The sequence below is a fragment of the Marmota marmota genome, unplaced genomic scaffold (genome assembly GCF_001458135.2).
Source record: "Marmota marmota marmota unplaced genomic scaffold, marMar, whole genome shotgun sequence".
Classification (NCBI taxonomy): domain Eukaryota; kingdom Metazoa; phylum Chordata; class Mammalia; order Rodentia; family Sciuridae; genus Marmota; species Marmota marmota.
In genome coordinates, this window is record NW_025999842.1 from 1,464,418 (window position 1) to 1,483,720 (window position 19,303).

At 35.2% G+C, this 19,303-nt stretch overlaps 1 protein-coding gene across 7 annotated transcripts in view; it reads right to left on the reverse strand.

Moving 5' to 3' along the window:
• Positions 1-19,303, reverse strand: part of Senp6 (SUMO specific peptidase 6) — a 115,211-nt gene that overhangs the window by 50,791 nt on the left and 45,117 nt on the right. For 5 of the 7 annotated variants that reach the window (XM_048800132.1, XM_048800175.1, XM_048800279.1 and 2 more), the window contains 2 exons: positions 14,114-14,184; positions 930-1,072 (listed from right to left, as the gene is read on the reverse strand). In XM_048800132.1, the coding sequence (XP_048656089.1) occupies positions 930-1,072; positions 14,114-14,184 (214 nt within the window). The remainder of the gene's footprint in view (positions 1-929; positions 1,073-14,113; positions 14,185-19,303) is intronic. The other 2 variants (XM_048800314.1, XM_048800357.1) reach the window with 1 other exon arrangement.

A 19,303-nucleotide genomic window follows, 5' to 3' on the forward strand; every position in this document is an offset into this window, starting at 1 on the left:
ATATATCTATGCCTATATAAATAAATAAGAAAAATCTTAACTAAGGTAAAAGTTAATATTATCATTGATGTGAACAATGATGAACATCATGAGTCTCCTGATATGCTATGCAATGATTATAGTGAGGGTTTTTTTTGTGTATATTATTCACATCATAAAAGAAAACACACAAATTATGAAGAAACATCAGGTTAATCCACTTTCAAGTATAAAGTAAGTGGCCTATACTCCTCACAAACATCAAGGTTATAAAGGACAAGAATGATTTCAGATCGAAAGAATAACATATTATTTTGAATTAGATCTTATACCTAAAAAGGACATTATTTAGATGAAATATAAATGGGATCTAGGGAACAGATGGTAATTTTGCATTTTTTAATTTTGCAAGTTATACACTGATTATAGAGAATGTCTCACATATCCTTTAGGGAAAAAAAAAGAGAAAACACACTCTAAAGTATTAAGTAGTAAATGGGCATTATGCCTATGTTATACTCAAACAATATGTGTATACGTGTATATATCTATAAACAAATAAATGAATATGGGATAAAGAAGGATGGAGGAGGACACAGGGAAGGAGGACAACAAACAAATGTGGAAAACTGGGAAATGAATATGTAGAAACCCTTCCCATTAATTTTTGCAACCAATTTTTCTGTAATTTTAAAATAATTGAAAAAAATGTTTCCCTGAGAACAATTATTTATAATATTTTACTGATAAATTCATTTGAGGAAAGAATATTCTATTATTTTGAACAGGGAAAAAAATTATCTATCGAAGACAAAAAGATTTGCTAAAATAACTTTGCTAGTCTCTTTGGTCCTGTGATAAAAGATCACCTAGAATTTAATGAGCACTAAAAATAATATTAATAAAAAAATACCATCTGACTCATAACAAAGAATCATTTCTCTACCCACCTCTAAATGGGTTAAACATTTTTTTGAAGCAGGAGACAGAGAAGTAGACTGGTATGTACTACAGTGCCGTTTCTGTTGGACTTTTCTCTTAATTTCAGGTTCTACTTGTGATTCAGACTCTTCTGTTTTCTTCATTATACGTTCTAAAGGAAGGAGAAAAAAAAGCACTGAAATTAAATTTAATAAATTCCTCATGATTTTTACTATGAAAAAACTCTAGTTTTAATATTCTCAATATTTAAGTTTAGTTAAATAGCGTTTCAACATGTATGATAAAGAATAACCTAAACTTTAAAACTAAGTTTCGACCTTTTCATTCCTCAGCAGGATTTCTACACTGTAGACTACTTCAAATGTTCTCTTCAAATTATTCTTGTCACTAAGGCACTTAAAAGCACTTTCTACACTGAACTACACACATATCCTCCCACCCCCCGAAGCAGATTAGTTATACTTCTTGGATTAATAATGAGAAAGAAAATCTGAATTCAAACATTAGGTACATTCATTAAGATAAAGCCAAACTAATGCTCAAGCTAATGTTTAAGTTCAAGAAGTACAAAAGAGAATTTTCCTCCTTATCTTTCAATGTAAATTTAAATGCCCTACTTGGATAATCCCAACTTGGTTAAATACTTATCTTTAATATCCTCTTCTATCTTGTTCTTTTTACAAAAAGAGATTACATACACATAAAAATCAACATTATCTAATATTTTGCTTGATATAAAGTTCTACTAAAAGGGGCTGGGGTTGTGGCTCAGTGGTAGAGCACTCGCCTAGCATGTGTGGCGACCTAGGTTTGATCCTCAACAACACACAAAGATAAATAAATAAAGGTACTGTGTCCATCTACAACTAAAAAATATTTTTAAGATAAATTCTATTAATAAATTCTATTAAGAAACCTCTGTAATTATTCTTGTTTATTGCAGTCATACAGAATTTCACTAAGTGATTATCACTCTCTTAGCCTCTGAACCTTCATATTCATAGACAATGGTATCAGAATGGACTATTCCTTGTCTTACTCTCTTCACTTTCAAGAGAATTCTACTTTCTAATAGCTCTTAAATTCAATCTCTTCTTTCCAGCTTCACTGTTTCTACATTTCAGGTGTTTAACTTGTCTAATCTTATCTTCCTGACTCCAATTTTGCTCCCTTCATTCAGATCATTCTCCACTATTGTGAAAGTTTTCTACCACAAAAAATGTGACTTTGTTATTCTAATACTAAAAATTTTACCATGATTCTAGCAGCTGAAGAAAAAAAAACCTTGACTAAATACCATCTTCTGGTAAGCAAAAGTTCATGTTAATGTTTCAGTCTTACTTCCAAACTTTACCTTTCAAAGAAGTGTATTTCTCAGGGTGTTTTCTAGTTTACCCTATTTTATATGCTATTCTCTTCACAAGCAAAGGCTACCCAATTTATCCAGTGAATTCAAATTTTTATTTGCTAAGAAACTGCCTCTATCCCACCCTAGGAACAATAAAGGAATCACTGGAGTTTCCACAGCACTTTATCTGTACTCATTTTATTATTATTTATCTGTACTTGTTACTCCCTATATATTGTTAGCTCTGAAAAAACAGAAATCATGTTTTAGACACATTTCCCCAGCATCTAAAAATTGCACAAGGGTAGACAAATGCTACTATATTAATAAACCACATGAGAAAAGAAAAACCAAGACATATTAAAAAGTTAAAATTACGGGGGTAAGAGGCTGTGGAGAGGTTAGTAGATCATTTCCAAAAATTGCTTAACTTTTGCTACAGTGAGATGATTTGTGCATAGATTTAGAACTATCCTTTAGCCTCTAGTCATGGAGAAAAATTGAAAGATACTTCTTTTTCTCTCCAAAAACCTAAGGTTACTGAAAAAACACTCCAGTCATCCAAATGTTAATAATTTCCATGTGTGCTAACTTACTTTGTTGGTTGCCTAAATATAAAAAGAATTTTCTATACAAGTTGATTATTAATGAGCTATAATGTGGCATTTAAAAAAATATATCAACAGAGTCACCTAGAACATAACTAATTACATGCAAAACTTAATTTATGGTAATATTAACATATGGTTACCCCTTCAGAGTGAGGTGGCTAATAATTTAATAATTTAATTGAAGCTACTCAAGAGACTGAGGCAAGAGGATCACTTGAATCCAGGAGTTCAGGAATAGACTGGGAAACACAGACTTTGTCTCAAAAACAAAACAAAGCTGGGTGCAGTAGTGTAGGCCTATAATCTCAGGGGCTCAGGAGGCTAAAGCAGGAAGAACAAAAGTTAAAGCCAGCCTGAGCAAGGAACAACGAGGCACTAAGCAACTCAGTGAGACCCTGTCTTTAAGTAAAATACAAAATAGGACTGGGGATGTGGTTGAATGTCCCTGAGTTCAATTCCCAGTTCTCAAAACAAAAGGAAATGACAATAACACCAAAGGGAAAAAAAAAAAAAAAAAGACCATGCTCCTTTCCACAATTTATTTCTTTTTTCCCTTACTAAATTCAATACAATACAATGGAAAGCCCTTTCCTTACAAACACATTTTACTAAACTTTGAAAGCCACATATAATTTTTGCTCAAATATGTATATAATAACTTTTCTGGCCGGATCCATTTAAAAAACAAATTACACAGAACAGAATACATAATATTTAAAACATAGGCATACAATCCTCTTTTGGTATCTATGGGAGACTGGTTCTAGGACCCCTTACAGATATTGAAACCTGTAAATATTCAAGTCACTTAACAGGAAATGATGTAGAGTATCTGCATAGAATCTATGCACATCTTCCTATACACTTTTTTTTAAAAGATTTTTTTTTAGTTGTAGATGAAAAACAATCTTCATTTTATTTATTTATTTTTACGTGGTGCTGAGGATTGTACTACCCAGTGCCTCACACACGTGACGCAAGTGCTCTACCACTGAGTTACAACCCCAGCCCCCCTATATGGTTATTTGTTTATTTATTTATTTATTTTTGTAATTGTAGGTGGACAGCATGTCTTTATTTGTTTACTTTTATGTGGTACTAAAGATCAAACCCAGTGCCTCACATATGCTAGACAAGTGCTATACCACTGAGCTATAGCCCCAGCCCCAGCCCTTCCTGTACATGTTAAATCATCACTAGATTATTTATCATCTCTAATACACTGTAAATGCTATAAAATTAGTGATACTGTGATGTTTATGGAATAACAATAAGACAAAGTCTGTACATGGTTAGAACAGAGAGTTTTCTTTTTGTGAACATATTTGATCTGTGATTGGTTAAATCCTCAGGTGAAAAAATCCAAGGCTCTGGAGGGCTGACTGTATATACATAAAAAAGGCCTGAAAATGATGCTGTATTAAAGTGCTAATGGCAGTTAAACTGACTAGTTCACTGTGAGGAAATACTTTTCTTTGGTATATCTGAGTTAAAACAGTGATAAATCAAGTTACTGAGTTGTAATCACACAATATAATTATATTAAAACACAATTAATGTACACTTAGAGATAGCACAGAATGTCAACCAATTCAATTTGAGAAGGATACAAAAACAGGCTAAAAAGTTAAACAAAAGGACAGGTAGATAGGGGGAAAAATGAGCAATCTTAATATATGAGTAATTATTATTTTATGTTTGGAAAAATTAAAAAAGAACACTTTCCCACAAAAAACAACAGGACACATGGTCTGACCACAAATTATACGTAATAGTTTTCAAGTTTTAAGTTTTTACTAACAAAACTGCTTATTAAAGCTAGTAAGTGCTGATATATGGCTTATCAAAATACATATTAAGTGCCTTTTAAATTCAAAATAAAGGGTTTGATAGAATGATTTTTAAAAAATTATCTTGGATGTTAAGAACTACAGAAAGACAGTGATTTCTTTCTAAGAGAAGATAATTACTGAAGCTCTGCCACTAACAACTTGGATCCTAGGAATTCCAAAAGGAATTTTAAAACAAATGCAATCTTCATAGAAAAACTTATGTGATATTATTATAATAATGTAATTCATCCTATACCCAAGCATATGTGTCTACCACACACAAAAGAAACTGAAAACAGCAGGCTCTGTTGAGTTTTCATTAAGTTAAACAAATGATACAATATTTCAATATAATTTTCTTCCTTTCAAAAAAAAATGTTGACAAGATAAATATCAATATTCCTCTCCAGAAGTTTCTAAGTATTGCCATATGAATTTCATTTATTAAATATGTCCACAGATATAATCAAATAAATACATAGAAGGTACAACTCTTCCCTACAGAAGAAATAATAAATGTAAAATAGACAAAGAAAATAGAAAATCACCATTAACAAACATAAAACAATAATTACTGCCAGTACATGAATAGATTCTAAAATCAGAGGGTAAAAGTTTGAGAAACAGAATACTGCACAGTCTAAGGATCTCATCTAAAATATTTACTCAGTGACAAGGGAAAAGAAACAGCGACTTATAGTAAAGAAACCCAACAGAAACTACCTTAACCAAGTAATCATAGTTTATATCCCCAGTAATTAATGTATTCACATCATGTAATCGCTGATGTGAAGCATGAAAAGGGCACAACATGATTTCTATATGAACCTTGTCAAAAATGCAGAGACTCAATCTCATTGTAAGACAACATCCTCCAACCCAAACTAAGAAGCATAGCACAAAGCAATTAATACAACCTTCAAAATTTTCAAGAAAACAATGATAACTAGATGCAATGTAGGATCCCAGATTGGATGCTGGAAGAGAAAAAGGACATTAGTGAGAAAAGGATACTGGCAGTCTTGAGGAACCGACCACCTAGTAGCTGCTATCTGAAACTGAATCAAAACATTAATTCTACAGCTGTGTGAGTTAGGAAGGCTGTGAGAAAATGGTGCAAGGCACCCCAGAGAACTAGGAAACCAGGTACAACCCTGAAATACCAGATTTTAGAGCAGAAAGAGAATGATTAAAAAAAAAATAGACTTCACCAGCACTGTGTTCACAATGGCTTCATTGGGAAGGGAAAGCTCCCCTCCAGTGAGCTGAAAGTGTCACAAGAAACTGTTTCTTAAAAAGAAATCAGTCTGTCTACAGTTCTTAACATGAATCTTTAAAATGATTTTCTTTATTATTCTATCTGACCACCTTTATTTTGAATTTAAAAGGCACTTAATATGAATTTCGATTCAGCAAAATGCAGGTTCTGCAATCTAAGCAGAACATTTAGATGCTGCAAAGTAAATTGGGGCAAGAGCACCCTGGCACTTCCCATCAAAAAAAAATTTTTTTATTAGTTGCTCATGACAAGACAATGATCTTGACATATCATACATTTGAATCAAATGGGGTATAATTTCTCATTTTTCCAAGTGTACAGGTTGCAGAATCACATTGGTTATACAGCCACGTATATACATACAGCAATACTGGTGTCTATTTTATTCTGCTGGAGGGAGGCTGCACCAGGTTAAAAAACTTCATTGCTAGCCAGGGGCAGTGGTGCATATCTGTAATCCCAGAGACTTGGGAGGCTGAAGCAGGAGGACCACAAGTTCAAGGTAAGCCTCAGCAATTTAGCTAGACTCAGTTTCAAAATAAAAGGGCTACAGTTGTGGCTCAGTAGTAGAGGGCCTTTAAGTTTCAATCCCTAGTTTCACCAAAAAAGAAAGAAAAACGGAAATCCTCAGTGTTTAAACTTTCTGCCCAGAGATCAGAAATCCTGTTGCTTTTCCTTTTCAAAAAACTTCTTTTGTGTTTTGTCTTTTTGTTGGTTTGCTTTATTTTTGTGTACCCAAGATTCAATGGTCACCTATGCTTTATTTCTCACTAGATTGGTGGGTGCTCAAGCTATGAGTCAATCTGCAAGAATGAGACTATGGCATGGACTTGGCAGAAGTTCTGGGCAGTGAAGAAACCACAGTGACAGGTCTGTGGGTCTGCAGAGCATACTGGAAGGAGCTTACATTTGAAATTTGTAGTCAAAACTATGATAATGAGCAAAGCTGACAGGAAGTGGAAATGAGGTCTGGGTCAGGTGGAAAGTTGCAACCTTGGCATCCAACATGGATCTGGCCACCTTCCCCATGCCCAGAAGTGTCTGGTGGCTCTGGTGACATAACCTGGGCAATTCTCACACACCTCTCCCCAGCACACGTATTGAGGATCTTGGAGGAATGGCACAGCATGATCAAGATTAGTCCACAGGCTACCTGGTGAGAAGACTATCCAGTTACTTCTACCAGAGATATACCCCCATCCCCAATACAAAAGCACAATAACACTGAAGGTGAATTCTGCTCTAAAATGGACAAAACTCTTCCTTCACTTGCTGGTAGGCAAGGATGGGTTGAGATCAGCATATAGAGTGTCCCACAAACTACCTCATAACTGAAGGACTCTAAAATCAAGGCCCCTTAAAGAAGTGTCTCCCTAATACCTCAGCAAAGAGAAAGCAGAATCTTTTGATGATTGTGGCTGTATTAGCTATTTTTGGCAAAGGTTTGTCGTGTCTTCTCTATGTAGTTTTATACATTTTTTCAACTAGTTAAGATTTTTCTTGATAAGTCTTTTTTTCTCATTCATCCTTTCTTCTTTTTATTTATTTTCTGTCTCCCTTCCCTCCCCACTTTTTCTTTCCTTTTCACCCTTCTTCCAATGATTTCATGTTATATAGAGTATTATCGATTCTTAACAATGCACTCTACTCTATATTATTTCTCATCTAGTTTTCTCATTAGTTAGTAGAGTTGCAGAGAACATTAGAAGTTAAGTTTCTAAAACATGTGGCTCACAGTTCCTCAAGTTATCACTTTACCAACGGTAACTCTTTCCTTTCTAAGGGAACCTGGTAGTTGAACGTAGTACTTTGATTACTCTGATTAGCTGCTTTGATGCTAAGATATTCCCCTAGCTCGGGGAATATTATAAAGTGATAACTACTTACTAAAAACCCTCACATGACAAAAGAACCCATCAAAACAAATGCAAAAACAATACAGAGGGGCCGGGGTTTGGGCTCAATGGTAGAGCGCTTGCCTAGCATGTGTGAAGCACTGGGTTCGATCCCTGGCTCCACGTAAAAATAAACAAAACAAATAAAGGTATTATGTCCATCTACAACTAAAAAAATATTTTAAAACAATACAAAAACTCTTAAGCAATGAGGCAACATGCTAACATTGTGTCTCTGAAAGCTGACCCCCAACACAGATAAATCAATCCACAGATAATTAAGTAGAAATGCTAGAATAATTAATGAATTAAAAAAGATCTAAGGGAGATAATATAGAATATGAAAAAGCATTAGCGATTCTGAGGATTGGGGATATAGCTCAGTTGGTAGAGTGCTTGCCTCACATACACAAGGCCCTGGGTTCAATCCCCAGCACCACAAAAATAAAAAAAGAAAAAGAAAGAAAGAAAAATTTCAATAGAGATACTGAAAAAGAATCAAAACAAAAATATTGGAAATAAAATTCAGTCAAACCCAGGTACAGAGGTGCACATCTGTAATCCCAGCAACTCTGGAGGCCAAGGCAAAGAGGATCACCAAGTTCAAAGCCAGCCTCTGCAACTCAGTGAGGCCCTAAGAAACTTTGTGAGACCCTATGTCAAAAAAATAAAAAGGGTTGGAGATGTAGCTCAGTAATAAAGCACCTGCTGTTTCAATCCCCAGTATTAAAAGGCAAAAACACCTCAAAGTCTCTCCAACAGATTAAGTCAAGTATAATACAGAATCTCATAGCTAGTAGACAAGGCAGATATAGCTGAATAGTTACAGTAGTAAAGGAAAAAACTATGATTAGAATATGCAAGAACTCTGGGACAACAACACAGGAGACCAAACTTAGGCACTGAGGAAGGAGCAAAGATATAGGCTAATGGAATCAATAACCTATGCAGTGAAAAAACTGCAGAAAAATTTCCAAACGCTGTGAATGAAATGCACATCCACATACTGATGGCATTTAGAAGAGCAGATTATAAGACCAGAAAAGAAATTCTTCAGGACACATTATAACTAAAATGTCAAAAATCCAAAACAAATAAAAAATTTTAAAACTGCAAGAGAGAAAGGTCAGAAATAATACCAAGAATCAGCAGGTCACGGTGGCACACATCCTATAATCCCAGCAATTCAGGAGGCTGAGACAGGAGGATCATGAGTTCAAAGCCAACCCCAGCAATTTAGTGAGGCCCTAGGCAATTTAATGAGACCCTGTCACAAAATCAAAACTAAAAAAGGGCTGGGGATATGGTTCAGTGGTTAAGCACCCCAAGTTCAATCCCCAATACCAAAATTAATAACACCACCAAGAAACGAATGGCAGCCAGATAAGAAATTTCGAAACAGCAAAGAAACAACATAAGGAGAGAACCTACAAAATGGGAGAAAACCTTTGCCAGCTCTTCTTCTAATAAAGGATGTATCTAGAATATATGAAAACTAGAATATATAAAAAAAATTTAATACCAAAACCCCAAATAACTCAAGAAATGAATAAGTACAACTAGAAAGACACTTCCCAAAGAAAGTACAATGTCAACAATTATATGAAAAAAATGCTCAACATCTCTAGGCATCAGGGAAATGCAAATCAAAACTACACTGAGAGGGCTGGGGTTGTAGCTCAGTGGTACAGCGCTCACTTAGCACATGTGAGGCACCGTGTTTGATCCTCAGCACTACATAAAAATAAATAAATAAAATTAAGGTATTACATCCAACTACAACTAAAAAAAAAATTAAAAAAAAACTATACTGAGATTTCATCTCACTCTAGTCAGAATGATAATCATCAAGAATTCAAATAACAATAAATGCTGGCAAAGATGCAAATAAAACAAAACCCTTGTACAGGCAGGTTCCTTAAAACAAAACAACAAAGAACTAAAAATTAACTACAACAACCAGGCATCCCAGTGACTCCAGAGACTAGGGCATGAGCATCAAAAGTTCAAGGTCAGCCTCAGAAACTTAGCAAGACCCTGTCTCATATTAAAAAAAAAAAGAAGAAAAGAAAGAAAGGGTTTGGGATGTGGCTCAGTGATAAAGCCCCAATGGGTTCAACCCAGAGTACAAAAAAAAAAAAAAAAATCAAAAACTAAAAATAATTAAATAGATACACACCATATGTTCCAATTATACATTATGCCTTGGTATCTCTCCAAAAGAATTAAAGACAGCATACTTTAGAGATGTATGCAGTCCCACATTTATTGTTATAATACATTTCACAACAGTCTAGTTTTTGTACCACTATCAATAAATAAGAATAAATTATAACAGATAAAGATTGAATGACTAAAAAAAAAAAAATGTGGGGGGGGGTGGTGGTGGATACATATACACCCAATGGTTTTATTCAGACATACAGAAAATAATGTCATTATCAGGAAAACAAACAGTATTATGTTAAGCAAAATAAGTGAGATCCAGAAAGACAAGTGCTAAGTTTTCTCTTATATGTGATAGCTATACAGAAAAAAAAGGAGGGGGGAGCAGGGGAAAGATATCATAAAAATAAAAGGAAGACCATTAGGAGTAGAGGATCCAGGGAAGGACAAGCAGTGCAATAGGGGAAGTACTAGGCAGTGAAATTGATCGAATTATGCCACACACATATATAATCATTAAGTGGTACCATTAAAAAATTTTTTAAATAAAAAGGACATTAGAAAAAAAAATATGAACAAGGTCAATAGCTTAGTTAAGAACTAACCAACTTCTCAGTTTTGATAAATTTACTATTATTAGAAAGATGTTAATATTAAGGAAAGCTCATTGAAGGATAAACAGGTACCTCTCTGTACTAGTTTTGCAACTTTCCAAAATAGAGTTAACAACAACAATAAAAACAGAATTCTATTTACTTAACAAATCTTGTTGAATAAACTAATAATTATTATAACAAGACTGACTGTTTTGCATCTAAATCATATTAATGATCCAAATCACTTAACCTCTCTCAAAAGTATTTATCAAGCCGGGCGCAGTGGTATATACCTATAATCACAGCAGCTTGGGAGGCTGAGGCAGGAGAATCACAAGTTCACAGCCAGCCTCAGCAACTTAGTGAGTCTATAAGCAACTCAGTGAGACCCTATCTATAAATAAAATTTAAAAATGGTGGGGGGTGGGGGGGAGGTGGGAGGGGTGAGGGGGGTGGGAGGGTGGTGCGGGGATTCTGGCTCAGCCATAGAGCGCTCGCCTAGCACATGCGAGGCCCTGGGTTCCATCTTCAGCACCACATAAAAATAAATCAAATAAAGGTATTGTGTCCAACTACAACTAAAAAATAAATATTAAAAAAATAAATAAATAAACAGCTGGGGATATGGGGAAGTGCCCCTGGGTTCAATCCCAGAACAAAAAAACAAAAAAGCATTTGTCAAGTAGAAATGAAAATACTCGTTGTACAGTTAGTTTTTCACTGAGGAGTAGAACTAATTTTGTGACTGAGCAAGAAAATAGTATAGTGGCTAAGAGCATGGGATTTGGCATCAAGTATCAGCTCTCCATTTGCTAGCCCTGTGCTTAAGCAAGCCATGTAATTCTTCCATGCCTCAGTTTTATTCTCTGTACAAAATACAAGTAAAAGTATACAGGGATTTTTGAATAGGGATAATATATAATAATGGATATAAAAGTGCTGAGAGCCACGGCCGAGTCTGCATGGCCCCTGGCATTTTGCCAACAGTATTGATTGACAGGCAAGGCATTACTATCCGCCTCTGCCGCAACTTTTGAGTTCTCACACTATTTTGGAGTTCTCATGGGGATTTCCGGGGATTCCCCGAGAGTTCCCATTGGTTGGGGAAGTGCAGGAGGAGGGATTTCCGGGAGAGATATTTCCGGCTGGGGTTCCTGGACAAGCCTCGTGGCGTTCGGGAGGATTCCCCGGGAGCTGTGTGAAGTGTTTTCCTGCAGTTTAAAAATAAAGTTTGTTCCTGCTTCAGTGGCTGGTGATTTGTGCCCAGCCAGACTGCGGCATTTGGTGGCCCGTACGGGGAGCCCCGGGACACTCGGGGGTAAGTGACGAAAAAAAGCTGCCCGTCCAAAGATAGGACGGGAGCAAATCTGCTCGTCCCTAGATAGGTCGAGAGGAAAAATGGCCATTTTAAGAAAATGGAGAAGATTGATACAGTATGTTTGTGTCTTGTTTTGTCTCAGTGTATTGTATTGTCTTTGTGATGAAAATATGGAAGGGGTGAGAAGTAAATTACTAAGGGAAGAAGGCACCCCAGTGGAACCAAGAATAGTTAGGGCATGTGTTGATAAGAGCCCAGGAACTCTAGTCAGAAAGAAAAAGAAAGTTCAGAAGAAGAAGGATTATCAGGAAAAAAGTTGCAGCAAAAGGCTATTACTAAATACTTTTCGTTACCGGAGGGTGTGTGAAGCAGAGAGGCGGCTGCCGAGTGTGCAAGCCGGTCACAGCGCAGCAAGGATTTTCCAAGAGGCGGCGGCGACTGGCCCTTCCCCGCCTCCTGGCCGGGGAGCTGGCTCTTCCACTGCTGCGAGCCCAAATCTAGACCTGACCTGGAGGCACAGTCTCGCAGGCTCTTGCTCCCTGTGCCCAGTAGCAGTTTGAGTCGGGGACACTCCCCAGGGCCATCTGGGGCTGCCCAGGCACTACAGCCAGCAGAAGACGCTACTGGTGTCCCTGATGTTTGGTCATTTTCAATGCCAATAACTAAGCTACAATGGTTCTCCCACACCTGGAAGCTGATGAGTAATGAGCACTATTAATGCTTATTTCAAATGCAAAAAAACCTTGAGATAATGTACTAAATTGTTCAGAAGGTTGTTTTCTTAGTAGAATGCTACAGGATTTTCTTTAGCCATCCGGAGTTCCTGCCTTCGTCCCAGTGCCGGTAAAGACCAAGGTGGAAGAATTTCCAGTGTTGCTGAAAACCGGACAAGACTTTGGCTGAGAAACAGACGAGACTTCGGATCAAGCTAGCTGCCTGCAGAACTTACCTGGACTGTGATTTAAGCTAGCTGCCTGCAGAACTTACCTGGACTGTGATTTACCTGGACTGTGAGTTAATCTATTGAGACACTGCTTTACCTGGACTGAGACAACAAACTGTAATCTATAACAAATTGTAACTCGGTATCTTTGCTAACGGTGTCATTGCTGGTATAATTTTTCCAAGGGCTTCTTGCATGGAGCCATCAATTGGCTTGGTATTGTGGCATTTTGTATCCTCCCTTTCTGTTTGTAGCAGGTTATTTATGGTGTTTCTGTAAAAACCACTATGGTCGTTATTTAAATTAAACAAAAGGGGGAAATGTTAGAGTCTGTAAACAAGTCAAAATAACACCTGGCATTTTGCCAGGGGAATGTTAGAGTTCGTAAACAAGTCTGGATGGTGCCTGGCAAAATGCCAGAGGGAGTGGTTTGAGAAGTAACAAAAGCGAGCCATTAAGTGTGGAGATTCCTGATTGGTTGACTGCTGTATCTAGTTTATGCTAATTAGATAAGCTGTGTGAAATGTATAAATACTGCTCCTGTCCTGCAATAAACGGCTTCCACTCTTGCTGTATCAACGTTCACAAGTTATTCGTCACCCCCCAGTTATTTTGCTGCAGCCGGACTGCGGCATAAAAGCATGTAACTTAGCATATACTACAGGGTAAGAGTTTAATAAAGATTAAAGGCCTAACAGAATGAGTGTTGAAGAAGGTAAACACTATTAGCTATAGTTCATCTATAGTTAACATTTGAATGTTAACAAAAAATGCTAATACATAACCAAAAGATTTCACACTATAATCACCTGACTCTGTAACCATATAGCAGTCAAAAGTTAGGAGAAATGCTCAAATCAGTTATAAAAATTATTTTCTATATATTTCTATCTAAATCTGTTTTTTTTTCTTTCTTTCTTTTTTTTTTTTTTTTTGTATTGGGGATTATACTCAGGATCCCATGCATGCTAGCCAAGTTCTCTACCACTGAGCTACATCCCTAGTCCTTTTTATTATTTTATTTTGAGTCAGGGTCTCCTAACCCTCCTGCCTCATCCTCCTGAGTAAGTGGGCTTACAGGTATACATCACTGAACCCAGTTTATCTGGGAATATTCTAAAGTCAGTGTCATATTTCTATTTGTACTTTTCATACAGAAATTCAAATCCCTTCACAGGTGTAACAAATGAAACTGCACACTTACCAACACCTTGGGGCCGACTTAACCTTACAGGATTAATTTCAACTTTTTGGACATGAGGTGGATATTCTTTCCTAGAAAAGGAAATTTATATGGTTTTACTCAAATAGGAAATGTAATTTTCAAAATTAAAAAGTTAAGGGGATACTTACAATGCATTTATTAAAAGTAAATCATAGTTTCTTTGTCATATAAAAAGTCATACTATAAGATACTAAAACTGTATTAATAAACTAAAGCTTAAGGTATATAAAATCCCTAAACAGCAGTGACTCTACTTTATTTAGACTGTCAATCTTTCCAAGCCAATAAAAGGCAGACTGTTAAATAAATATTTAATAAATAAATTTAAATCACTGTCCTTTCAAAGTTCTCATTCTGTTTTATTTTATTAATGTATACACACATACACATATTTTTTAAAGACAGGGCCTTGCTATGTTGCCCAGACTGGCCTTGAACTCCTGGAATCAAGGGATTCTGCTGCCTCAAGTCTCTCAAGTACCTGGGACTAAGGTGTGCACTACCAAACCTAGCTTTCAAAATCGTCACTTTGGAAAGCTCAATACATTTATTCCCCAAATGCACAAACCTTTAGAATTGCTTTTACAATCAGTTTATAAAAATCACATTTAAAAACTAAAACTTAAAATCCATATACCCTACTTTGGATAAAGAATTACCCAGCTTAATATTACTCAATATATCCAAACTCACTGTAAATGTTTATGCTTATTTAAAAACAAGTCAATGAATAAAACAATAAATGTTGAATAAAATATAGGTTTTGAGGATAATTACAAAATCAGTACAAAAAATGTTATGTACAAAACCATCAATTATGGAACAAGTGTTTTAGTTTTTGTACTATTACTACATTATAGCAGAGAAAATAAATATACTAGTTTTAAAATATAATTTTGTCAAGAGTTCATGTACAATTGATTTATACTTAATTTTTAGTAACTAAGTGTCCTATATACTATATCTTTATAAGTCCAAACTACACTAATTTGGGGAAAAAAACCAAAAGCCCTACAGGTAGTGGTAGAATAAAAGCATTTATATACAGAGAATTACAAAAAGTACAAATAGGCCAGGGGTCTACAATAGTTCGATACTTTCCCACCCTAAATGAAAGCTTCCAAAATATTCCTGCTAATATTTAACTGGGGGATTAAAAAGAGGCTATTCTATTTATCTACAAATCTGCTCACACTAGTAATGAATATTTTCTAATCATCACAAACCGCAAAGGCATATTTTTGCAAGGATTTCATATTCCTACACTATAAAAGTCAAAAGTACCAAAATGAAAATAAAATGTGAAAATTACAAAAGAAGAAACTATTAAAGAATGGTGACAGTAATATATTTGTATTAGCAGTTAGCAAATATTGAAAATCATGTTAGGTACTATTCTAACTGCTTTTTATCTATTAATTCCTTTAATTTTCACAATAACCTTATGAGTATACTTTTTTACAAATGTATAAATGAGGAGACTGAGGCACAGTGAGAATAACTTCCTCATGGTCACATAGCTACTAAATGGCAATACCAGAAGCTGAATATTAGAAAACTCTTATCAATCATGATGAGTACAGCAATATTTGGTACAGCTGGGCAATTTCCACTCTGCCAAGATTTTAAAATTTGTGAAAGAAGATACAAAGTGTGAAGATTAGTGGTAACAATAGTGGAAAAGGTGGTAGATATTATTACTTGAAACTCTTCTGTAAGGAACAGTTATCTTCCAGTTCATTTTATGCACTTTGTAAAATCTTATTAGCAAATCTGGCATGGTATTGAAGGCGGTGTTTATTTCAAGACTACTAAGATGGTTTAATAAATACATAATTATTTACATCAGTATGACTCAGGGATAGTTATTTTTTCCTTAAGGTTCTAGTTTTTATTAAAATTTTGGCCTTTACGAGCTCCTTCAGCTATTTCTGTTTTCTTTTGATGTAATTCTATCCTGGTTTTCACTGTGTAACACACATAATGGAAAATTTAGAAAAATATGGAAAACTTTACTAATTGTGATAATACAAATTTGTACAATACAATCTCTGAACTGTTCCAATTTTAGCTGCTGAAGCAGGCACCCTTTCACTTACTTATTCATTTTTTGGAGTAATGATCTGGTTCTGGCAACATTCATTTTGTGTTTTCCCCAGTACATCCCTAGAATCAATCATTTCTCCATGTTTCTTTTATTAGAGAGTGATATTTAAAAACCAGAACCTGGGCACTGTTTATCAACTAATGTCAAAAGATGTATATTTCTATAAAAAATAAATCTATTCATTTTACACAGTTAGAATTCATTATTTCAGATACTTTTTAACTAATAGAACAGTTAAAAATTTAAAAGATGTATCAAAATCTCCCCAAATTTATTCCAATTAAGAACTACTTGCATTCTAAAAATTTTCGGGGAGCTCATATATATATATACCTGATATACTTTTATAAATTGTGCATATTATAAAATGTCCTCCTTTATCTTGTTTAGTGCTTCTACTCCTTAATTCAGTCTCATTAATTAATATTCTACCCTTGCTTTCTGTTTGCATTTCTCTGTGACCCTAAACATACCTTTACTTGCAAACTGTTTAGTATGGTTCTTACAAAAAATACAGTAGAATAGTGTTTAATACAACCAGTTTGTCTTTTATTAAATGTATTCAACCAGCCAGGCACAGTGGCCACACACCTACAATCCCAACTGCCGAGGAGGAAGAGGAAGGAGGATCCCAAGTTTGAGGCCAGCCTGCACAACTTAGCGAGACTATCTCAAAATAAAAAGTAAAAAAGGCTGGGGATGTAGCTTAGTGTTAGGCTCCAGATTCAATCTCCAGTACTGCAATCAATCAATCAATCATCAAACTGTTTATATTTATAATAGCTGACAGACTTCATGTTTTTCTTTCATCTGTATTAGCTTGTTTTTAGATTTATATTTATTGTATGTTTCCTTTTTTTCCTATTAACTATTCATTTCCTCCTCCAGTTAATTTAACAAAAGAATATTTTATCTCTCCCTCAAACCTTACTGCAGTTTCACATTTAATTTGCTTTGCTTTAACATGTTATGAACAGTCTAGGGGCTGAGGGAGTAGTCTAGTGGTAGAGAATATGCAAGGCCCTGAGTGAGGTTAATCCCCACCATCAAAAATAAAACAACAAAAAAGTACTAGTTTCTCAAACACAACACAATATAGCAGCACAAGCACTATACGTCTCTAATGGAATGAGACCTTCAGTATCCTTTAATTTCTCACTTAACCATTCCCTAAAAATGGCCTCTCCCCAAATAAGGCCTGTTATTTTCCCTTTAATCCTTCCAGAAGGCTTGTTTTTCTTCTATCTTTCTACCTCCTTAACTCCTAAATTTTGCTGAGATAGTTTTCTTTTTTTTTTTTTTTTTTAATATTTTATTTTTTTTTTTTTTAGTTATCGGCAGACACAACATCTTTGTTTTGTATGTGGTGCTGAGGATTGAACCTGGGCCGCACACATGCCAGGCGAGCGCGCTACCGCTTGAGCCACATCCCCAGCCCCTGAGATAGTTTTCAATATTGATTTTCCTTTGCATCATATCTCCATTTAGAAAGTGCAATATGTTTAGCTTTAACTGAACTGTCATTAACTTAAACTTTAACTGTACCAATTATAAATTTTATATATATATAAAATTATATTTCACGGAGCTGAGGTTGTAGCTCAGTGGTAGAGCACTTGCCTAGCACATGAGGCACTGGGTTCCATCCCCAGCACCACATAAAACTAAATAAACAAAGATATTGTTTAAAAAAAGATTATATTTCAGAGAATAACACTTCCCTACCTAAAATTCTTAGAAGTCTTCTATTCCATTAATATAAAATACAAATTCTTCAGATCAGCTTACAAAAGCCTTTCGTGATCTAAGTCCCAGCCAATCTTGTAATATTCTTCCATTTTAATCTCTAGCTATAGTGGTCCTTTTTTTCTGTTCACTGAACATGTGAAATTTATTCTTGCATTAATAACTTACCACTACCTTTTCCCTATTTGGAAAAGCCATTCTTAGAATGGTTGACTCCTTCTTTAGTTAAACATTAGCGTCATAATACTAAAGGGTGTTTCCCTGAACACGGAATCTAAAGAAACCATATTGTCATTCTATCTCATCATCATCCAATTATACTTCTCTACACATAGAACAACGTATTTCAAGTTTCACTTGTACATTATTAATATTTGCCCCATCAGAATATCAACTACAGGAGTCCAATGATCTTGTGTTTTGTTCCTCATGATATCGTTATGCCTAGAGCATAGTAGGCATTCAACAAATACTTGCAATTAATAGAAGTATGTATACAAAAAGCAGTGTGTATTCAGAGAAGATATTTACCAGGTCAAACAATTTTACAAACAGCTGTAAAGTATGGCAATGGCTGTTAAAAGTGAACCACTGGCCACTACACAGCACTTCTGTATAGTGAATCAAAATATTGATTTTGCAGCTTATGATCAAACATCAAAATTCAGGCATCTAAAAGGCACTGTGACCTTTTGTTTTTTGTACCAGGGATTGAACCCAGGGTCACTCAACCACTGAGCCACATCCCCAGACCCTTTTTTATATTTCATTTGGAGACAGGGTCTTGATGAGTTGCTTAAGGTCTAAGCAAAGTTAGGCTTTAAACTTGTGATTCTCCTGCCTCAGTCTCCAAAGCCATTGGGATTACAGAAATGTGCCACCATACCTAGCTGTGGACTTGAAGAAACTGGGTGGGAATTCAATACATTCAAGACTGTCTAGCCTGTTTACTGTTTTACCACCTACTCTTTTCCTAGTGTTTTCAAGTTTAATCTGTATTTTCTTAATAGTAGGTTTTACCATGTAGCAAGTCATTCTTCTCTATCCCCATTTCTTCTTCTTTTTAAAAAATAAGTCTTCAACTTTCTATTCTCAAATATTTACTCTTTTGGATAGAATTAAATTACATTCATTTTATTTTAAGCAGTAGCTGCCCACATGGTATAAACTCCTACCAAATAGGAACAAAATAAATGCCTCAAATTAGTTTCTTTAGATATATTTATATAATTGTAGGTACTATCATAAATGAAATTTTTGTCTTTTCAAAGACAAATTCCTGAGTTCAAACCCCAGCACCACCAAAAAAAAAAAAG